This window comes from Aedes albopictus, chromosome 3, assembly GCF_035046485.1.
Source record: "Aedes albopictus strain Foshan chromosome 3, AalbF5, whole genome shotgun sequence".
Classification (NCBI taxonomy): domain Eukaryota; kingdom Metazoa; phylum Arthropoda; class Insecta; order Diptera; family Culicidae; genus Aedes; species Aedes albopictus.
In genome coordinates this window covers 204,691,588-204,715,674 of record NC_085138.1, presented here as the reverse complement: position 1 = coordinate 204,715,674, position 24,087 = coordinate 204,691,588, and the positions used below count along the sequence as shown (strand labels likewise).

The 24,087-nt window shown below is 38.0% G+C and overlaps 1 protein-coding gene and 1 long non-coding RNA gene across 2 annotated transcripts; both read right to left on the bottom strand.

Moving 5' to 3' along the window:
• Positions 1 to 4,070: 4,070 nt before the first annotated feature.
• On the bottom strand, positions 4,071 to 21,259 carry LOC109432843 (putative fatty acyl-CoA reductase CG8306). The gene is made up of 11 exons (XM_029863397.2): positions 21,111 to 21,259; positions 16,871 to 16,992; positions 16,667 to 16,747; positions 16,350 to 16,601; positions 7,368 to 7,513; positions 7,164 to 7,273; positions 6,888 to 7,080; positions 4,896 to 5,015; positions 4,720 to 4,839; positions 4,396 to 4,653; positions 4,071 to 4,321 (listed from the first exon to the last, which is right to left on the bottom strand). The coding sequence occupies exons 2-11, from the start codon at positions 16,982 to 16,984 to the stop codon at positions 4,183 to 4,185; spliced, it is 1,533 nt and encodes a 510-aa protein (XP_029719257.1). The 5' UTR covers positions 16,985 to 16,992; positions 21,111 to 21,259; the 3' UTR covers positions 4,071 to 4,182.
• LOC134291210 (uncharacterized) lies at positions 9,556 to 16,337 on the bottom strand. The gene is made up of 2 exons (XR_009998975.1): positions 10,309 to 16,337; positions 9,556 to 9,738 (listed from the first exon to the last, which is right to left on the bottom strand). It is a non-coding gene; the product is annotated as an uncharacterized LOC134291210 (long non-coding RNA).
• Positions 21,260 to 24,087: the final 2,828 nt, after the last annotated feature.

Below are 24,087 nucleotides of genomic sequence, written 5' to 3'. Positions count from 1 at the left end.
ATTAATTTAGAAATCAATTAATCTGCTTTAAAACCAATTGAATTCAAATTTAGATCAAGAGTAGCAACGTGTGCTCATACAATCGGAAATCATACAGGTCGTGGGAAGGAAAGGGTCAAAACACTAACATTAATCAGCCCTCTTTTACAGCCACAAGAGATCATCCACGATTGAACTAGTTCCCTTAATTTTTACTTCCTCCCTCCATCGCACACTGGGCCACAAGCGGGATCTATCAAGTAAAAACCTCTAGCGTTTTGGGAGTGCATTTTTTTGAGTTGGTACCTTCGGAGACTTGTATTTATTTTACCTGTACTTTTATGTGGTGGTGAAAGTTAGTTGTTAATTTTATCGCATAGGTGGCGCTGCGATACCAGCTTTATTGTTTTACGCCCTAGAGGTTTCCCGTCTTCTGCAATGTTGTAAAGCGTGTAAAAATAAGTAAAGTCGCCGAAGACACCAAAGTTGTGTGACTTCAAACAAAAAAGTTATACTAAAAATAGTAAAATTTACGAGAAAATCACGTTTTAATGGCTATTTTGAATTTTATTTACAAATTTATCAATTTCAACGCTTCACACGTGTTAATCAAAGTAGGGGTTGTGTGCTAGTAGTGGACCCTGCGCCTATAGTGGACCCCCTTCAGAAAAACTCAAATATAAATGTCCAAATCAACTATTTCCAGGCAACTTCCACCGGGGGAACATCAATTACATTGCTACACAGCAGTTCCTGGCAAACAAATAACCCAGTGGCCACAAAAATCGATTATTTTAACTATTTATTGAATGTAAACACTCAAAAGGGTCCACTATACGCACACTCAGGGAGGGTCCACTATAGGCACCATCGGCGGCGTGACAGCTAACATGGAAATCAAATGGGGGGTCCACTATAGGCGCTAAAATATTTGTAAATAATCCTACAATGGACCCCGGTGTTGTCCATTATAGGCAACATCGATGCGTATTTTCAAATGCGTATTTTGCTGGAATAATTTATTAATGTTATATGTTCGACGGTCTTAACATAAAGAGGGGACGTGAAACTTGTTGAAAAAATTGACGTTGGAGCAATCCACTGAACTTCCGTGTTTCTTGGGAACGGCACAGCAGTTCCATTTCTTCACATTCCGCTTCTTCCAGGCGGCGCTTTTTCTCCCGAAAGAGGCGGGTCTGCTGTTTCCGCTTCTGTTTATAACGTTCCACGTTCTGTCGAGTCCCTTGCTGCAGCATTACCGCCCTCGCTGCATTCTTCTCCTCCAAAACCGTTCTGCACTCTTCGTCGAACCATTCGTTCCGTCGATTCCGTTCCACGTACCCGATGGTGCTCTCGGCTGCGTCGTTGATGGCTGCTTCCACTGTACTCCAGCAGTCCTCTAGAGGGGCCTCATCGAGCTCGCCCTCGTCTGGCAACTCGGCCTCGAGATTCTGCGCGTATGCTGAGGCGACATTCGGTTGCTTCAGTCGCTCTAGGTTGTACCGTGGCGGTCGCCGGTATCGTACATTGTTGATGACGGAGAGTTTTGGGCGCAGTTTGACCATCACCAGATAGTGGTCGGAGTCGATGTTGGCGCCACGATAGGTCCTGACGTCGATAATGTCGGAGAAGTGCCTTCCTTCAATCAGAACGTGGTCGATTTGAGATTCCGTCTGCTGTGGTGATCTCCAGGTGTAACGATAAGGGAGGCTGTGCTGGAAAAAGGTGCTACGTATGGCCATATTTTTGGAGGCGGCGAAATCAATGAGTCGTAGGCCGTTTTCGTTCGTCTGCTGGTGGGCGCTGAACTTACCAATCGTCGGTCTGAATTCCTCCTCCTGGCCTACCTGCGCGTTCAAATCACCTATGATGATCTTAACGTCGTGGCTTGGGCAGCGATCGTACTCGCGTTCGAGCTGCGCGTAAAAAGCGTCCTTGTCATCATCAGTACTTCCGGAGTGTGGGCTGTGCACGTTTATTATGCTGAAGTTGAAGAATCGGCCTTTGATCCTCAACCTGCACATTCTTAGCAAATAGAAAAATTTATTATAGAGAAAAAATATTCGGGTAATGGGTCATTCGGGGTAATGGATTTCTTTCCTGTTAGTTAGTTAGTTAGTTTTTATTTTTAACCAAAATTTAGAAAGAGGGAAAAGCCCCTTTGAGTGATTTCTTTTACTATTTCTTTCCTGTTCAGGTACCTGTTGTGCAGATACCCCTACGTGGAATTGAAGAAAAAATACTTTTAGGCTTGATATAATATATGTAGTATATGATTATACTGTGCTGTGGAGTTAGAAGGAAGGGAAACAGCTCAACAATCCGGCGCGTCAATCCTTTGTTTTGAGTAGGATGAAAATGGGAGCTACATGCTTAAAGTGCCCCACACAATGCATACGTTTGCGTGTGCGTGACAGGAGTTTGACACATTTCCCATGGGAAAACTGTCAAAAAAACGCAAACTTCGACGGAACGGACGCTATGTGTTCCAGGCTTAACCCTCCTAAGATGTTAGGTTTTTCGCACCACGATGGCGTAGTGCGCGTTCAGCGTGGCTGTACAGCCTACAGACTCTAACATTTTATTAGGGTTAATAAGGGAACTGACATACAAAGTACTTAGAAGGTAAGGGACGGGCTAGGGATTGAATCCAGGACCTACTGCTTACTAATATAGGGTGTCCCAGAAAGTATGGGCACAACTTTGTATAGCGAAAATACAATCATTTTCTTAACAAACAACAATTTTTATATTTTTGTATTTTTATTCAGAGTATTTTAATTGATACCTGTGAAGAGTTTATACATTAAAAATGGTTTCTATATTCAGAATGATTAAAATGGAAAAACATCTTTTAAAACTTCTGCACAAGCTACTTTTTTACGGTTTTGCCAAATATCCAAATTCGAAACATTTTTTTCGATTTTTTTTCACATGATACATTCGAAAACATGTTTCCTCAGATGGTTGATTGAAATTTTTTATAAAAATATATTTTGATTGTGCGTACGGGCAAATCATAATTTTGAGAAAACTGAAAAATTCGCCTGTTTTTCTGGATTAGACATGCCCACAGACATTCGCGTTTTAAAACATGTTTTGACGAGAATAAAAACAATTCAATCTACACTTTATAAAGCTGGGGCATTTATTGAACTTATAGTGAATTAAAAATGTGATTTTCTGCATGTTATGATATATATTCAGAAGCTTGTTTTCAACTATTAGAAAAACAGGTTTTCAAATATATCGATTTTGGTGTTTCAATTCATTTTTCAGGTTCAAAAGTATATGTTTTCAATTTAAACTTAGGGTTGTATAATAGATACGCATGCAGAAATACACGGATATATTTTTTGAAATTTTTTTCGAGCTCAATTTCATGCGTGGAAAACAATTTGTTAAGCGATGTTATTGAAAAATATAGCAATTTTACAGAAGCTTTAAAAGGTCTTTCAGGAAATGTTCTACCGCATTCAAACGAAGTGTGAAATGCAAATTTAAATGATTGGCATTTGATGTTGACATATTAAGGCAGGATATGTGTGAAAATAAAGTTTGTTTATGCATCCATTCCCAAATGGCAGAGCTGCCAATTTGTGCCCATACTTTCTGGGACACCCTATACCTTAATAAGAAGCGATAGCAGTCATTGACCTGCTCGTTTACGAGCTAAAACTGCGTACCAAATTTTAAAATTGGCTTCTTTAGCGGTGTTGAGATAATTCCATATTCAGAATCTGCATGCAAAACTGAGCCGAAATCCAAATTTTCATGAATTTTGGTGCCCGGGAACCTATTTAAAAATCAGTTTGAAGTTTGTATGGGAGCGATTTGTCGATTCACCCCTCATCGCATTTTGTACTGGGCGGAGCTGTCAAGCAGTTGGCCAGCTGTCAAAAGGTGATTTTGAAAAATCTCTTCGAAATCGATTTAAGGTACCAAAATGAAGTTCTAAAAATCTGAAAAAAATCATGGTGGTTCAGAAAAAGGTGCTCTTTCGTATAAAATCAAAAAATCAATACATTTTTCTTAATTTAAAAACCCAATTGAGATTCAATTCAAATGACTGTCATCACAATGAAAAATAATTATTTCCATTTACCACACAATAGTTTGATTGACCAAAATGCTTTCTGGTTAGTAACCAACAAACAACCTCAACCTCAAAAACACATTTTCGTTCCTTAAAACAAAGTTTCTCTAGAGAAGGCTCAGCAGGAAATACATCACTGGGATTACAAATATGCAGCCAATTAAAGACATTCCAGTGAGTTTAGCTGTCAGTGCCCAAAACAATGCTAGAAACAGCACTTGGAATGCGATATGAACAAAGAACAACCTGTAACAAAAGAATAAGTTTTTTTAACATTATAATGTTTAATACTTCTCTCCTAACCAAGGCAATGTACTTACACTGTGTCCTTCTTCCGAGCAGCAGCCAATGTTTTTGGATGCTCGTTGTTCAAATACCGCCTGACACCTTGTGCCAGTCCAACAAAGTATTCCGGCCATTTCAATTCAGAAATATCAATGTTGAACATCTCTCGATCCATCGGGCTAAGTTGTCGACTAACATCGAGTGTTTTAGGATTATTGAATCTCCATTCACTGAAAATAAACTTTTCCAGTCGGTTCAAGGATTCCCAAACGTTTGTATGTAATCGCACCAATCTGTTGGGAAGGAAACGTACATTATTGGAAACAAATCTTACCGACATATCGACAGTGCAATCTTACATCGGACGTCCACCAAAAACTTTCGTAATGAAATCCAGACAATAGGCAGGCATAAAATGAACGATAATTGCCGACAGTTTGTACAACCACAAACTTGGTAGGAATTTCAGGTGCGGGTACCTAGAAGTCATAGAATTAGAATATTTTAATAATCCTCAGTAATTTAATTTACTTACCAAACGGCTGATTTTAAGGGATACTTATGCAGGTAGTCATTCACCTGCTCCTTTACACTGTCCCATCTGAAGGGGTTACAGGTGCTTGAAGTACAGTGGTAAATCGACAATTCTTTGAAGCTATGAATATAAACAAACAAATAAAAAACATGTGTGATTTACTAAATTTGTCGTTGAGTCATAATTAACTGGACCAATGCCTGATTTTTGTTCAAAATACCGACTTTGAGATGTAGCATAATAATAGTTCAATGGCTTCGACAAACTTAGCTTTAATTTTAAAACATTAACCCTTTATAAGGCAGTGGCAACTATATTGCCACTTTTTATTTTTTCTGTTTTATAACTATTTATTTCAAACTTCTTTTTTGGTGTACGCAAAATTGAGATTACAAACGCCTGGTATGTTTTTGGTACTAAGCAAAGCTTAAACAACAATTTGGAATCCATTTGTAGTCTCAAAAATGGCTAAATTTGACCACGTGGAAAAAGTTAGCTCTAACTTGTTGTAAAACTAAGAATTTGGTAAATATTTTAAGATATAATCAAATAGGTTGATATGAGCTGAACTACACAGTTTATATAATGGGTTAAGCCCTAATCCACTCTAAAATCTCTTCTCCGGCTTTTTGTCGAAGTCAAAAGAAAAAAAGTACCCTAAACGGGCAGTGGCAATAATATTGCCACTAGCGCTGGTGGCCTAAACGGGCAGTGGCAACTATATTGCCACTTCAAAAAATCGTTTTTGGACTAAACGGGCAGTGGCAACTATATCACCGACAAACCGACGTGCCAGCTCATACAACTTTCCCGACTTCGACTGGAGTCGAGCACTTGACACTGAAGAAGTCTGTAAGTCACAGACGAAATAGGCCTATCTGTCCGAAGATAAGCACAGTAGTAGAATTAAAAGGAATTTGCTCGTCGTTTCTAGTTTTTCTTTAAAAGATTTATTCATTTTTTATTTTCTTTTGCAAAAGTAAAGTATTAGTGAAGTGTTTTTAAATTAAACTAGAGTCTGAAGTAGAAATTTTGGTCAATAGGCGCCATGGAGAAGTAATATTCTACCTGACTCGGGTCCTTTTGTTAATATTACAAAAAATAATTTTACTTTAACAGGTGGGCATTGTATTTTAACAATATTGTGTTGTAAGATGCGAGTCCAGGAAAAAATGAAAATTCTTCGTTGGTGACTATGCTTTTTGTAAAATTTACTGCAATGCATTGTAACTTCAATCATATTTCAGTGCACTTCGATTTTGTTGTCGGTTGAGAATCATTGGTACGGTTATTAATTTTACTATGGAATCGGTAGTTTCAAAATTTATTTCAGTGTAGCGCTCCAGTGCTTGAAAAATGAAGCGTTTTTTTCCCAAACAAAGCAAAATTTGTTTTTCTTTGACAAGCGCTTTTCAACCCAGAGCTAGCTATATGCCTTCATTGGATAACATGCTTCAGAAGCAAGTGGCATGTACAATCAAATTTATTACTGAGATTGAGAAACAATGGTTCAGTAGCGTGGTGGCTCTCTGAATCTTTCTCTTCGTCAGCGTATCATCCAGAAGCAAAATATCGAATTTCAAACATACTCGGTCTCACTGAAGCGTGTACATTGACTCCATTCTAGGTTGATCAAACCAATTTATGTTGCTGCAGCCGTATAAGGTGCCTTACGTACGTCTATATTTTACAGTCTATCTAAAGTTTGCATCTACCGTTCAAATATTGACATTGATACTAGTACAGCGGCCGTTCGCTCGTTACAAACCCGCTCGTTGCAACGCTTTTTAGTTGCAAGTCCGCTAATAACAAAATTTGACAAGTTATTGCAATTAAAAAGCAATCAAGTGTCAAATTCATGCTGTGTGTTATGCTGTCAGTGCATTTCGATGCACTTTAGTGTCAAAGTGACGTTGCAATTAGCGAATGGCATTCGCTCGTTGCAAAGTAAACATTTTGCCACGAGCGAACGGCCGCTGTACTTTCACTTACCCGTTTCGTTGGATGTGGAATGCAGTGACGAGTATTTGATTGACAACTGTGTCAACTGGGATGTAATCGTAAATGAGTTCGGTTCCGACGGGCAGCCGCCGAATGACTCCCTTGGCAGCTCCCATAAGAAATCCTTGAGGTCCGTTCTTGGAAATTGTCCAACCGGGGACTGGTTCCTTCCATGCTCCGGTAACTGAAAATGTTTGCATAAAAGTGGTATAGATATAGTAATGTTATTACTGCGTATGCAAACAAACTCCTCATATGTGCACTTACTCATACTGGGTCGCACAATCCCACATGGGAAAATGGCAGCACATTTGTTAACTTCATGTTCAGCTAGATGCTTTGTAAACGTGTACGTGTTCGGATGGTCCTTCAATAATCTATCCAAAAACAATTAAATTAGTGTTGATTGAATTGATTAGAATAACTTTTAAAATAAAATTAAATGGTTGAAATGCCATGGATGATGTTTACTTGTCAGTTAACTGCTCCAGAGCGTCATCACCCAATGAGTTGACCAAATCAATTATTTTTTCGGCTTCTTCATGCGCTGGATATAGTTTCTCATCCGCTTCCTTGAGGTACGAGTTGACATAAGCGCTGGACACGTGCACCATACACTGAAACGAGTTATTTTTTTTAGTTATTGCCGAATGATTAATATAGCCGTAGCGGTGAAGGCGCGGGCACAGAGAAACAGACGTCACACTCTCATCCCTTCCCATCGATCACCTTTTTAACGGGTAATTCAAATACTTATTTAGTAGTAGGTTGATTGGCCACTCGCGGCGCTGGGATTGTTTTTGCTCCTGTTTGACGTTTGCTCAGTACCGCCATCTAGTGGTGGCCCGGCCAAGCACAGTACATTTAGCATTGGGCGATTTTGTTTTCGTGACGATGTTTTTTTAATGAAGTTTGTTCTAAGTGTTACGTCCCAAGTAACAATTATACTTTTGTGGCAATCCTGAAGTAATTGCTAAGATAGAACCATAAAACTGAGCAATAAAGCTCTTTATTCTGCAAATCTGAGATAAAATAGGTATAAAACATCCATAAGACTAATCTGGCCCACTCTTCAGGAGATCTTCAAAGCTGCTTTTGAAGACTGCTTTGAAACTAGTTGTATATATGTACATGCGCTGATGATTGATTATAAGAACTCCATGAAACTTTAACAAGAATATCTTGAGACATTTTGATCTTTTAGCTGTCTTTAACAAAAGTGTCAACAGTGCATAATAAATGAAATCTTTTACCTAAGCATTATGCAGATACAAACAAGTTTTGTTTCATGGATGAAATATTAATTGAACTGCGAATTAATTTTCATCAAATTGAAATGGCTAAAACATTCAAATTTTCAGACAGATCATTGATGACAGGGAATCGAAATTTTCCGTGCCATACCCACTTTTTCGTTGATATGCCACCCAAAACATACGAAAATTACAAAGCGCCTTAAAAATAATATCAATCATTAATATACGAAGACATAAATTTCCTTTAAAAACAAAAGGCTACGCCACTTTTTCAATTCTTTCTAAGCATGGCTGCCGTTCCAAGCGAACAAAACTCATGCAGCCGCCATCAATTGTTATTACCTTTAATCCAAACCCCCTCAAAACAATGATGGAACCAAGTCACCTTGCATGAACGCTACAGCCTTTATTGAAGATTGTTTTTATTAGTTATGATCTTAAGGCAGATTTGTTCGTCTTAAATGAAACTTATTCGTTTTATACAAGAGTAACAGTCTTTGACAATTGTTTGTTTACGTTTTCGATGCTAGAAAGTTGTCTCTGTACATTTCGCGGTGTTTCGCGTCAAGATGTGCCAATTCTATTTTGTTTCCCTGTATTTTTGCTATTAATAATGAAGTGCAACTTACTACAATTACACTATTTGGCATGAGCTTGGGCAAAGTCACAGTAAGTACCCATTTCATTTTCGATTCGCATAGCTAATGGCCTGTGTGAGAAACTGATTGAAGGCAGAACGACAGCAGCCAGCTACTCGCATTTTTGATTGGCCGAAAAATCATTATTTCGTTGACATGATTACTTTTTAGCACAAGAATGGCTAAATTATCAGTGAGCAAACATGTTTATGTGTTTATATTTGCATGAGAACGCGGTTTTTCAACAAATATGTAACATTCATTATTTGGATTGAAAAATAGTTCGTTGTCTTATCATTATTTCGCATAGTTCTTGTTCCAGAGTAATGGCTCTAGCTTAAGAATAGAAGGCTTCAAGAAGTTTTTAAAGGAGGATTGGCCAGATGAAATGCACTTGAATAAACGAAGCATAAACTTTTAATAAAATATGTTGATGTTATGTGTTGAAAATAACTTCAAATACGCCTTAAAACTTATTATAAGATTTAATGCTCTTGTAAATTCAGTTGTTTTATGCGCGAATTTCAAAATTAACTTGAAGACAACTTAAAAACCGCAAACGAACGAAGATTGATTTCTCTTGATAAAAACAGCTATAAATGTTCCATGAATTGGTCATGCTGTGATAAAGCTCCCATAAAAATAATCAAATCTAAAAGGAATTGAAATTGTTACTTGGGGTCTGTTTCTCTGTGGCGCGGGTATTCAGCAAGACAGTGACGGGGCTGATACCCGGTCGGTCCAGGGATTTTTCGCTTATCTACATAAAAAAAACTCATGTATATTCATATGTTCATAGCAATTGCTAGAACCATAAATTGATTGAAAAGCGTTCCCATTCCTTCCAGCTTCAACAGCACAGTGTCAATCTATCGTCCAACGCCTACAAGTTATGCAACCAAGCGAACTGTGCCGCTTCTCTTGTCCTTCTCAACTGATTGTAAGGACCTGGCTAGTAATCCTACATTATAGAGATCTGCGGAGGCGGCCATTGTGAGCCAATCGTGCAGAGAGAACTGTCAAAGTGTGAGCCAAATGAATATGCTTATCTTTCGTAGGAAGGCGTCGTTCGAACGGTATTGCAATCGGAACTAAATAAATAAAAATTATTTATTTTTAATATCGAGATATTGGCGGCATATGTATGTTTAGTAAAAAGATAAAAATTTATTAATTCTGTTTTCAAAAGCTCATGCTTATGACGACATTTTTGTTGCTGAACTTGTCGAAAAAACTTCCATTGCTGCTTCTTGCTTCACTTCTGCCGATATGATTAGCGTAACACTTTTGCAATGAATTTCAGATTTCTTCGATTGCTCCGCTATTTCAACAAGATTTTGGAAACAAAATCTACCATAATTAGAAAATGTAAACAAAACAACTTGAACCACAACGAAGTCACGCACAAAGTTTGAACATCTAGCTTTGTAGCAAGTGTTGGCAGCTGTTGTAAACAAAACAAACAGCGTTGCTGAATTGACGTAACTTCCGCTCATCTCTATGTAGGGATTTCTAGACCTGGCCGGCGCCGTTATTGATCAAAAATGCTACTTAACCCATTTTTTCCCGCAATGTTTTTTGAGATTTAAAAATAGAAAAAAGGATTTCCAAACAGATCATTAGAACAAAAGATGCATAATTTCGCTTCAATATATCGATGGAACTGATAAAAAATAATTCTGGGGTGGATCACCAGTGATCCATTGGAAAGATGGCTACATTGAAGAGGCATACATCTAAATTTACCTTTTTCGTCTTTAATTTCTTTTTTGTTTTTACAAAGCTTTCATTACACGTTTAAACTATGTCGGGAGCGCCCTACTGTTACACTTAATGAAATTTATCAGCATTTACGCGGCGTCCATAAGTCTTCCTCTAACATGATTATGATGGGGAATAATATACATATAATAGGTAGAGTGACTGGAAGGGAGAGTGGCGTCATGTTCCAATTTTGACAGGTCCCCTGCTCGCAGGGATTGACGGCATGCACCGTGCGGTGCGAAAAAAGCGTGTGCTTCACACAATCTCAAGTGCTTGTCTCCCGTTTTGCCGAGAGACAAGAGACGTATGAGTGAGAGCTTTTGTAATTGTACGAGAGACAACCCGTAGCACTAGCTCTACGGCGCAGGGAGTAATGCACGGTGCTTGGGACTGTGCTTATCACCAAACAGAAAAAAATCACCTAATAAATTAATTAAAGAGTTTGTGTTTTCGGCAAAATTGTTGAGCTTGCCAAGGGTTGATAAGTGATGGATCGTTTGATTCGAAATTTTACCAATCATGCGTAGTATCAAGCAAATTCCAAAGCACGAAGACAAGCACCGAGAGAGTGCATACGACAAAGCGACAGGAGATCTCCAGCGCGCGGCAAAGTAAGCGAGCAACACACAACCGATTGCACTGCACGTACTCGTCTCCTTCTGGTTTGTTGTGCTGTCTCGTAGCAGCGTGTGCGGCACGCAAAGAGTTTTGAGTCGCACCCTATCACTGCCTGCTCGTTTGGAACGGGAGAGCTACAACAATTTTTGAAGACCCCTCGATTTTGGTCAAATGGTGGCTCGAAAAAACCACATCAAAACGAATTGTTGTTGAAAAGAGGAAAGATAGAGTGAGCTACTATTTACAATTATAAAAAGTTGTGTCGGCCATATTGATTTTGGCCGCCATCTTGGATTTTTATACCAAAACATGTTTTTCTGCATGATGGCAACCACCAACACATTTTCAAATTTTTTGCATGAATTGAAAGCTGTGACTGCATGTATACACAAAGACACCTGCTCCAAATTTGGGTAAATCGGAGGTTCGTTCCCGTTTTTGACTGTTTCTCAATGTTGCGGGCATTGCTTTTATAACTTTTTTAGTGTTTTAAAAAGCTTAAACCTTCAGCTTTCCATTAGTAGGTTCAGATTTTAAATTCGTGTTCGTAAACACTGCGAAATAACGCTGCATTTATGTAAACGGCCGGCACCTGGCCCAGTGCGCAAAAGTGGCATGGTTTATAAAACTGCAGATAACTTTTAAAAGAAGAAAAAGTCATCTCTAATTTTTTGATGTTATGTATAAATGTCTCAGTTTTCAATTGATGCAAAAATTGCAAAAATCGGTGGTTGCCATCATGTTGAAAAAAATATTTTGGTATAAAAATCCAAGATGGCGGCCAAAATCAATATGGCCGACCCAACTTTTTATAATTGTAAATAGTAGTTCTATCTTTCCTCTTTTCAACAACAATTCGTTTTGCTGTTTAGATCAAAATCGAGGGGTCTTTAAAAATTGTTGTAGCTCCAACTAACGGGGGTCCATCAAATTGAGTCCTCTCCTCCTCTTCTTGGCGTAACGTCCTCAATGGGACAAAGCCTGCTTCTCAGCTTAGTGTTCTATGAGCACTTCCACAGTTATTAACTGAGAGCTTCCTCTGCCAATGACCATTTTGCATGTGTATATCGTGTGGCAGGCACGAAGATACTCTATGCCCAAGGAAGTCAAGGAAATTTCCTTTACGAAAAGATCCTGGACCGACCGGGAATCGAACCCGTCACCCTCAGCATGGTCATGCTGAATACCCGTGCGTTTACCGCCTCGGCTATATGGGCCCAAATTGAGTCACCAAATGCATTTTCCTTACTTTTTTAGCGAGAATTTTCAGAAAATCGCCACCTTGAACATTTTTGAAGACAAGGTGTAAATAGTGGGCCGGTCTCAGCGAGAATTACCTATATTCAAAAATAGTTTGAATTAAAATGGAAAAAAATACCGACTTTCGTTAGATTTTTTGGCTCTAGAACAAAAACTAGCAAACGAACTTTGACCAAACTTGGCAATTATGCCAAAGTATTTTTCTTCATGAGCTATTAATGAAACATATTAATGTATGTGAAGAAAAAGCGGAAACGATCTAACTTATGTAGATTTTGTATGATCAGTGCCAAGCAGTGGATCACCTGTGCCATGGGAAGGAAAGGGTAAAAAAGTTTTTTTTATCTTCTGCAGGAGTATTTGCTGCTTTTGTTCTTGGATTCCTCCTAGAGCTTCTACTGGATTCCCTTCAGAACAAAAATTTCTTCAGGATTTCTTACTGCTGTTTGTTCAAAAGTTCCTTTTAGGGGTTCTTCAGTAATTCATTTAGGAAATCCTCTAGAAATTCAAACGATGTCAAATCGTAACATCGTTCCCAAGTATTGGTATTTTTAGTATTTCTAAAAAATAGGTTCTGTAAACACTGTAAATTTGTGTAACTGTAAAAACACTTCCACAATTTTAATTTGGTTTCTTTGCCATTGACCATTCTTCGTGTGAGAAGAGTATAGATATTCAAAGTCATTAAAGTTTCCATCACGAACAGCTCCTAAACTGATAGGGAATACAATACAAGCAAAAATATTAAAACCGGGGGGAAAAATGGAAGAAAACCGGAAAATCAAAATCTGTTATTCATTGGCCACCCCGGCTACACCTAAAATTAGTAGTTTTCCGCCAAATTCAGATAAAGCAACATTTTTTTCAACTTAGATCGAATTTCCTCACTAATTCCATCACTTTTAGATATAATATGTGTATTTTGCAGAATTTTAGGTTTTACCTAAAGCTGCCACATGACTGGAACTCTTGCCCCACAATTCGAACTTTTGCTCCACTATGTATGTGTAAAATATGATTTCCAAATCTTTTTTGCAAAAAGTTATACATGCTAAAGCATCTTCAAAATATACCTAGTTACCCCCCAAAATTACATTCCATGCGTTGGAAGGACCATCGCATATTACAATTTTTTGGTCAAAAACCAACTTTTCGAAATATTGTTCGATTTTCATAATCATCTACCGTGACTGGCCCTAATTCTGCGCAGTCCCTAATTCGGAGCACTTACTCGAATACACCACAAAATCATAGACGCTCGTTCAATATTAGCTTCAAATATTTTTTTGAATATTGTTGCAACAGTAAAAGAAAGTTTGTGAAAAAAAATCAGGCTAACGACCATTATTTTGTAAAAAAATAAAATGGTGATGCAAATGCTGGAAATTGCCTGAAATCTGTGTCCGTTTGCGAAGTTGCTAAAAATTGTATCATGAGCTCAAGCATTTTGCGACATAAAAAATGAAGAGAATGTCTGCTTTTCCATGCGCATCCTGTACTGCTGTCTTCGAGGAATCAGAATCGACAAACAACAATTGAGTTTTCTTCTTCTTTTCTTAATCTTCTTGTTCTTCTTAGGGGCGCAGATAAAGGAACCGGTATTAAATGGTGGTCTTAATTCTGAGCAGACATTTCAACACTAAGTTTTGAACATAAAATTTATAATCAAACATCATATAAATGCCACCATAGTTATAACTAGGATATTATATGTTTCTAGCAATCCGGTGAATGTATAATAACGTTTCAACTAGTTAGTTTATAAACTTAAAAGGCTAATTTACGATTCTTGCATTTTTGATCTGATAGTTTGACTGGGCTAACCACTTGTTTTAAACATTTGCTATCAGCCTCGGGAGAAATTTTATGTATTCATGCAAGCATTCGTCAAATGCGACATGTGATGTGAGTTTACATGAAATTTTCTTAAACAGGGGAAACCCTGGAGTTGGACAAGAAAGAAGTCTCAGTTTGCAAAAACAGGTTGTGCCACCTTGTCATGGCGAAAAAGTTTATATTGCCTTTAGAAATGAAAGTAATTTTTACTAATATGTATGTACATATGCGGATAACTAAAAAGCTTTAACGGGTGGCCACTAAATAACGGGAATGCTTTTAGCAGCTGATTAAAAACAATAGAAGCGTCCATAGAGTAAACATTTTTTAGACAAAACCATCGTCTATCTATCCACAAAGTCAGCGTATTTTTTATTTTGTGTCAACTTATTCTGTTCTGCAGAAAACGACATTGAAACAGGAAGCACTACCAAAACGCCTTGGACGGCTCTACTGATTGCTCAAAACAACCTTAAAAAAAGTTAATAGTAAACCATTATAAAACTAGAACCCGCCCGGTTTTGAATGAATTCCACATTTCGGCATCCCAAGAAACAGATCCTGAAGGAAATAGAGGAAAACTAGCAAAACCAATAAGCGTGATATCATTTCACATAATAAAATCTTCTTTTGTGACATGGGCTGGATAAATCAATAGAATGCCTTGTTAAATAACAAATATTTACATCAAATCACATTTACACATTGAACAACATGTAAATGGTTCGTTATAAAAAAAAATAGCACAAAAAAAGTTCAACAATGAACCGCAGTGTACAAATTACATCGACACGTTTTGGTGATACAGAAAAATAACATTTTTTGGAAATTTCTATAAATGTCATTTACGGGAAAAGGCTACAGCCAAAGCAAAAAAAAAACAAGTCAGTATCCCCATTTTTTCTTATTACTGTTTGAGTGTGTAGATGCTAAAGGTAGCTGAGAAACCATTTATTTTAACCAACGATTTCACAGACGCAGAAAATGCGTGAAAGTAAACTCTGAAAAGTCGTACAAAGCAGTTGCTCCAACATCACTGCAAAAAAATACTGTACAAATTACTACGTTCAACTTTCTTAAATTTTATATTTTCCATGGACGTACATTGTTAAACCTTTATGATAGTTAAATTCAGATTGCCATTTTTAAAGATCATATATTTTTAAGAGCACATTCAAAGCATTCCCGTTATTTAGTGACCACCCGTTACATAGTAGTATTCGAGAATTCTACAAAATCCTTTTGTGTATCATGGTTGCAATTCCTTTAGCTTAGTAATCAAAGTAGGTACCGTAGGGTGCCCTAATTTCGCGCGGGTCCAAATTTCGCTCACTGGTAAATTTTAGAGATCATCATCATAGAAGTAATTGTTGAATTGTCCTAATTTCACTTTAGACAGCATAGCAAAAGTGTAATTTGGACAATTACACAGCTAGTTTTTTGATTATGATCTCTAAATATTATCAGTGAGCGAAATTTGGACGCGCGCGAAATTAGGGCACCCCACGGTAGTATCAATGTTGGGGACATTCAATTTTCCAATATGGTCGTAATGTCGTATAAAAGTTGAAAATGAAGAATTCAATTGAATTTTATCTATGAATTATGTTCTCATTACAATATGTTATCTTTTTAGAATTTTTCCCATGTGCGCAGAATTAAGAACATTAGTGCGCAGAATAAGGAACATTCCAAAAAATAGTACGCAGAATTAAGAACAAAGACACACTTTAGAGTTTTCATGATTTTACATATAAATTAAGTGTTTTGTATAAGAACTTTAGTTTTCCCTTATTTGCAAAGCTGATAACTATGTGCGATCAAAAATTCAGCCAAATCGGTTCGATTTGGAATTTATTACTGCAGATTGTAATAGAAAAAGTATTAAGTGCGCAGAATATGGGCCCTCCACGGTACCCCCACTCCCCAGATTACGGTGCTCAAGAAAGTTTATAAGACATGCTCTGCCTATGATCGCATATCAGTCCCATAATTACTGGGTTTCCTATTCATATGGGAGAATTATGCGATCATGTGTAGTGTAGCCTAAAAAAGAAGAATGACAAGTATACTAGACCAACCTTCAGATGTTGCATTTCACGGCACAGTTGCATTACTCGTCGCGTTCCCAGCAAATTGATCTGTACAGTAGGTCTGAGGGTAGCTTGGAAATCCAAGGTAGCCGCTGAATGGATCACCACATCGATCGTCTGTGCCAAAGAAGCACGATTTTCTGGAGACAGTCCCAGGTTCTCCTCCCCAACGTCGCCAGCGACGGCGTGCAGCTTACGGAATATATCAGGTGACGATTGTTGAAGTAGCGTTTCAAAAACCTTATGACAAAAAGGTGCTAAAGATTAATAAAATTTATGTGTATTCATAGCGAAGGCTTGCATACCGCATTATCGGTCAATTCTTTAAGTCGTTCTTCTATCTGCTTTCCCTTCTTGGGTCTCATCAATAAGTAAATTCCACCAACCTGTTTGAAAATGAATACATAGATTAAGACGGTGTTATACGCAAGTTGGGATAACTGCATTGCATCTTACCACAGAAAAACTAAGAATGAGAATGCAATTTGATCAATAAAAAAGCAACTTACCTCAGGACATGACCGCAGAATTTTTTCCACGATAGCGATCCCCAGGAAACCGGTTCCGCCAGTAATGAACACATTTTTGTTCTTATAGAAATTTTGAATATCAGATTCCTTCATTGTTGATCCTGAAATAATAGTTACGGTAGTTTTTATTCAATAAATGCAATTCAACGAATTTATTACATAAATTTTTGATAATTAATGGGCTGTTAGGTGTTTCCTTACGTTTACGTCACTTACTTTTTAGAAAATAATGCTTAAATGAAATAAAATCTTATATCAGATTGGTGAAAAATGTTTGAATCATATAAGAAATACTTCCTGATTTTTTTTATAAAAAGTTTACAGTAAACCACTTTTGAATAACTTGATTTTTTATGGTTTATTTCTTTGCTCTTTCAACGTGTATCTCTTATGCTTATTTTTCGGAAGCTTACGATCACTTCGACTTCAAGTGAAAGGTATGAAAACCCTAGGTGCTGCGAATAGAAACGGTTTTATTTTTCAAGCTAGCTAACACACACCAACACACTCCCGGCACACAGCTTGTAAACACGCACGAGCGTTCAATTTTCTTGCAAACACCTCTCTCAGCGCAGTTGTCAAACATGCCGTCGCGACGCTGTTCGGAAATGGTAAACATGATCAATCCACCATTATTCCAGTTTTGTTTTCGTGTGCAAAGATTATTATTTTCCATTCGCGATGGAAATTTTGATGGATAGTTATTACAAAATTAGCTGAAAAGGGTTCAAAACAATGTTTATCCTTCTCCTCGCTTTCCAACGGATTGACAGCGGCAAATGGAGATATCGTGACTACAGTTTTGATTATATCCGCAGCACCTAGATAACAATACTCTTCAATCAAGCACACAGGTACAACAAGGTTTAACATAACCTCTATCTTCAATGTTTGGCTCCCAATGTTTGGCTCCCGCAGAGAGAGCATATTGAGTCAGTCCGCGATACTCAGTGAAAACCTTATGAAAAGAGTGACTCCGGATTTTTGTTAGCTGACCAATCCGGTGTCTGTCGGCTGGGCATTGAGAATGATGATATTTGTGGCCATTGTAAATAGAAATTAATATCTCATAGAGCAAAATATGCGGAAATTTAATAGACAAAGAAATGAATTTTTAATGCAAACTATTATGGGGTCCATTAAAATTCTTAAAGTAAAAGTAAAACTACTACATGAGCATGAGCATGAGCATGAGCATAGATGACCGCACAATTCGTAGTTGCTACTCCGTGATTGACCAGAGCAATCGAAATTGCACAAGGAACCAATTAATAGGGCTTGGGACTAGCTTACTATTCTCAATGTACACAGGTCGAGAGCTCTCAACTTTAATAAGGTCAATAACGGCGCCGGCCACGTCCTTACGGTCATCGAGGATGGAAGGGAATGTTAGTAAGACAAACGTTGTTAAAAAGACCGCGAATCGCTGCATCTCCACGTTTGTCTCAGGAAGGAATTTTTTGTTAGTAGGGTAAGGTACATTGTCAGTCCGGGAGTCACCTATGGTTGGTGATATGATTTGACAATGGATCAATATACACAAACCGCCGTTAACAACCGACCACTTTTCGACGCAAGAACTAGCCAAAAAGAAAATTCTATCGCGCGTCTCCACTCCACTAGGGAGCAGAAACCTTTAGTCTATTCCACACAGAAATACACTGAACGCGACTCACTTGTCGTCGCCCGGATTTTTTCTCGACCGGCGAACCCGAAGTAACATTTTTCACTCTTTTGTGTAAATGCAAAAAATGAAAGAAAATATTTATTATCAACTAAAAGTGTATTCGAAACTAGCGCCGAAGGGAAGCGAAAAATTCGGAACCGACTCGAACCACGGCGCGCGCACACTCGTCCCGTCGTCGGAGCCCCGCAGAGAGAAGAGGAAAAAAATCGCAAAAATCTAGCAAAACGAGCGCGCGAAACTTTGCAGCTGCCGAACTACCGCACACTACTGACTGCTTGGCGTCCCGTCGTCGGAGCCCCGCAGAGGGAAGAGGAAAAAAAATCGCAAAAATCTAGCAAAGCGAGCGCGCGAAACTTTGCTGCTGCCGAACTACCGCACACTACTGACTGCTTGGCGTTCCGTCGTCGGAGCCCCGCAGAGAGAAGGGGAAAGAAAATCGCAAAAATCTAGCAAAGCGAGCGCGCGAAACTTTGCTGCTGCCGAACTACCGCACACTACTGACTGCTTGGCGTCCCGTCGTCGGAGCCCCGCAGAGGGAAGAGGAAAAAAAATCGCAAAAATCTAGCAAAGCGAGCGCGCGAAACTTTGCTGCTGCCGAACTACCGCACACTACTGACTGCTTGGCGTTCCGTCGTCGGAGCCCCGCAGAGAGAAGAGGAAAAAAATCGCAAAAATCTAGCAAAGCGAGCGCGCGAAACTTTGCTGCTGCCGAACTACCGCACACTACTGACTGCTTGGCGTTCCGTCGTCGGAGCCCCGCAGAGAGAAGGGGAAAGAAAATCGCAAAAATCTAGCAAAGCGAGCTCGCGAAAATTTGCTGCTGCCGAACTACCGCACACTACTGACTGCTTGGCGTTCCGTCGTCGGAGCCCCGCAGAGAGAAGGGGAAAGAAAATCGCAAAAATCTAGCAAAGCGAGCGCGCGAAACTTTGCTGCTGCCGAACTACCGCACACTACTGACTGCTTGGCGTCCCGTCGTCGGAGCCCCGCAGAGAGAAGGGAAAAAAAAAATCGCAAAAATCTAGCAAAGCGAGCGCGCGAAACTTTGTTGCTGCCGAACTACCGCACACTACTAGTAAAAGTAAAACTACTACAGTATCAAAATCTCAATCGTTAACCTTCGATAACTCGCGCGGTTGGTCACCACAACCAGCATCACCCTAATGCTGAGTACTAAAAGCGAGATTTTTTCAACGTGTTGTACAAAATACAACAGCGCGATCGCTCAAGGGTTAAGATCCTAGTACACAGGGTTTCATATTTGTCCAAAAAGAAACCCATGCTCACACATTTTGTTTGACTCGATCGATAGGGTTAAACAATCAAATTTGTGGAATAAATCTCAGTATAAAACGCTTTCTGGTGAAAAAAAATCGACTTAGCCGCTATTTTAACAATACGAATGAAATTAATTGTATATGCCCTCATTATTCATTGCTGTTTACGAAATGTAATTATCAAATAATAATAAAAGGATCATTGATCGTCAAAAACCCGTTCCAGAGTAAATTTCTGGCTACGACCCTGTTTCCGATACTTGTGTCGGAAATTTGATTTATTTGGTCTAGCTGTATTATGATCCTGACCCTTAGAACAATTCTAAATGAGTCTTATTTGTTGCAAAACCCAACTGACGTGTGCAGCATAGTTGTCCCATGTTCTATGGGAATCCCTATTAATATGGGACAACTATGCTGCACACGGCAGACAATGTAAATCAATCAGTGTTTTCACGTGGCGTGGTCGAGAGAATGACGAATTCCGGTGTAATATAACAAAAATACACACACGCAACAGCTTTATGTTTTTTTTTTCGTAAGTGGATCCATCCACTTACACAGAAAAAGACTACTGCTCCAGCTCAATCAGGCAGAACCTGTTCTTGGTTTTTGATCTTCACTCTCAAACCTGTAGGTGCCCATACCAATGATCTACGAAGAAGCTGGATCTTACTCTATATGTTTGCTCAAGAGTTATTATTCAACTTTCTCAAGTGTGTTTTAGCATTGCACATATCACATATCTGGACCAATCATTGACTGCAATAAAATCAATATCCAAAAAGTGGGCTGTTGCAATTTTGCTTAATAAATTTGGATTTCCTATCATAAATTCATAGGCAGGTTGCTGGACTGCACACACATTTTCCACCTTTCGGTTTCTGCGGACGAAGATGACTTTAAAAGAGACTTCGATGATAGTGACGCAACGAAACTGCGGTTGTTTGACTTCACGCCATAAGCACCACGGCACGACACATCTCCGATTTTTGTCTATCTGCTGGAAGTGCCACTCGTCGTGGTTATTTCACATTATATAAACAAAAATATTCCTATTTACCGAATCAACAAAACCTTAGAGCAAGCTGTGAACCTGCAATATTGCTTCATCAATGACGTAAAATCGATTTGAAAATGATGAATGGAAAATTAATTAAATCTTCTTAAACATTGTCCTTTTATAAATTTCATGATTTAGAAAAAATGATTCGAAACCAAAATTCGCAGCAGTATATTGAAAGGATAATCTTACTTTGTAACTTTCGCTAATTAGTTGCACAAACGTTATCTTCTCCGACTACAATCGATCCTCGTGTGCTCTTCCCAGGACGTGGCAGCTCCAGCAGTGGCAATACACAGACTGAGCTTAGCATCACTTGTCGAGAAGCTGTTGTCCCCTATCATGATCACGCTGCTGATGCTGGTGCTGAGATGAAGGTGTACTAAATAAGCTTTTTAAGCTCATGGGAGTGGACCGTTCGAAAATTACGGCATCAAAGTTACATATATGTATTAGATAAACAATGCTAACCATTAGAGATACTGCTACATTGACTATTGTAACTATTTTAATGTTTCAATTTTTCATTATAGAGTGACCTTTCGTTAAGCAATTTAAAACGAAAAGGATACTACGTGGTATGAAAGTGAGCGATTTGAGCGATGAATTTTATTGAAAGGTGACCCCAGTACTTTGTTCGAAGACATTATGATCATTGCCAAATCCGGTAGAAACCAATACATCCTAATTTTGTAATTAAATAAATATTGGAATGAAATTCTTATCTTTTATCAGTACCTATTATCAGTGCTGAAAATTTCATTTCGACATATCGAAGTTCAACCACCTACAGCTCATTTTAGAAGCTGAACCCGAGAAAATGGTATATGAAAAACTTGTTCGGCTAGACCATGACATTTGACATTTTTCGAAGGTAGTCCGTGACATTTACCTTAAATATTCGAAAACAGAGCGGCTTTATCGTGACTTTCTTGTAGAACTGGACTAGGCGCACAAGTTTTTCATATACCATATTCTCAGGTTGAGCTTCTAAAATGGGCTGTGAATGGTTGCATTTAGATATGTCGAAATCAAATTTTCAGCACTGCCTATTACATATTTCCCTTTTCGTAATGAACCAGCACAATTGTGCTGTTGAGCGGTATCAGTTTTTCATTTTTTTTTTATCTGTTTAGACTTCGTTTTATATTATGTAAACTGTTTTGATAATTCAGTGATTTTTTCTCCCACATGAAAATAATTTACTAAGACAAAATCGTATGTACTTGAAAGCCACGGATATAAGCTTTCTGTTAAATGGTAAAAAGTTTGTATTTGCATCGAATTTCATTGAAATATTCGATTTTTCATCAACAATGATTTTAATCTTAATTTGAACCGTCGTAATCATAATTTGAACCAATTTTAATCTTTATTTGAACTACTGGCGGCAGCAGCTCGAGCAACTCACAAAACAGCCAATTCCATCCTAAACAATTAAAAATCACATGAGTCTGCTAATTCTCATATGTACCTATTTTTCAATAGGCAGTGGAATCTCAACTCAGAATGTTCGAAATTCTTTAGGAATTTGGAAACTATATTTGTAAACAAAGCAATCACTAGCTCAATCTACAGGCCAACACTAGAAGCTCACCCCCGTTTACTAGTTCAAATTTAGATTACAAATGGTTCAACTTAAGATATCATTTTCCAAGTAAGAATCACCTAAATTTGATAATTTTATGACAAATAATGCGGAATATTATTCGGTTGGTCGATTCTACGATAAATAAGCTTTCATTTGACGTATTCACTTATCGCGTGTGATGCAATGCATGAGCTGTATGGGTGCACCGAAAATGTGCTTTCTCTGGGGGGAAATAGATGAAATCACAGTGATTTTTCAATTGCTTATTTTCGATGGCAAAAACGCCTTTTTCAATGCTTTAAAAGCTTATGTTATCAGATTATATTACGGAAAACTGTTTAACATCTTTTTCAGGACAATATTTGCCCAAAAAGTACGTCATTTCAATGAATTTCAAATGTCTCCCCCCCTCCCCCTTCAAAACATTTTGACTGGATTTCGCATTTTGAGGGGGCAAATAAAAAATATTTATCAAAATATCGGCCTTTGATAAAAATTCTTTAACAAATCCGATGAGTTTCTAATATAAAAAAATGCTTTTTTATTTTTATCCCCCCCATCGACCAGCCAAAGAGTGGTAGTACAAAAAGTCATATAAATAGTTGTAACGGCCATATACATTTACAATCTACTTACAAATTCGGTAATCTAGAAGGATAGTTTCTTCCGTTCTGGCAAACAGACATCTCCACACTAGGGTTACAGTTTGTTTTGTGTCGAATTCTTTTATTATTATGCAACCTTAACAATGGTTGTCGAAGCTATCACAGTGGTGCTCAAATTTATCGCACGCATTTTCTGGCATTTGATTTGAAAAGGTCGTATGTTTGCTGTGATTTCTATGCGAATACGACCTATTCAAATCGAACGCCAGTTTTAACCATCCACTCCTGTCCACGGGTAGAAAATCGTTCATATTGAAACTAAAATAAAGTTCAATGTGTAAACTGAAAATCTTTTGAAATTATGTGAATTCTTATAGGGTAAAAGCTCCCTTAGTGGAGGTAGTACCAATAGTGGTGGTAGTGCCAATTTAGCACTATTTCGAACAAAAAGCTTGCAAATGATATTTTTAATAGATGCATCATAGCTAATTAATAACATTATTTCAGTTTTGTGTTCAGGATTTGCCAAAAAACCTATTTTAAACAATTATTTTCCTTAAATTTTTGCTCCTTTGCACCTAATAGTGGTAGTAGTGTTCCTATAGTGGTGAGTCCCATAAGAATTCAATGGGATGCGCCACTATAGGAACCAATGTTAAATTTTACCTCCATAATAGGAACCGTGTACCTATAGTTGGTGCAAGTGATTTATTAGCAAAAACTGAAATAAACAATGGTTTTTACATTTTTCCTATCAAATTTAAGGGAAAAACTATCGATTAACGTTTTCAGACTTTTCATTTTGTGGTATTATCAATTATATTCAATTATTTTTCTACAAGGAGCTACTAATAGCACCACTATTGGTACATTTACCCTAGTTTCAAACAGATTTGTCAATTTAAGGACAGACTTGTTAGAATCCCAAAGTGGCCGCCACACCTACTCACTTTGGACTTTGGAACCTACTCAC

Coding starts and splice junctions, on each gene's coding strand:
- LOC109432843 (XM_029863397.2), bottom strand. CDS start 16,984: ATGAAGGAATCTGATATTCAAAATTTCTATAAGAACAAAAATGTGTTC. Junction 4,654..4,719: donor GTTTTTGGTGGACGTCCGAT/GTAAGATTGCAC, acceptor CCTTCCCAACAG/ATTGGTGCGATTACATACAA. Junction 4,322..4,395: donor GCTCGGAAGAAGGACACAGT/GTAAGTACATTG, acceptor CTTTTGTTACAG/GTTGTTCTTTGTTCATATCG.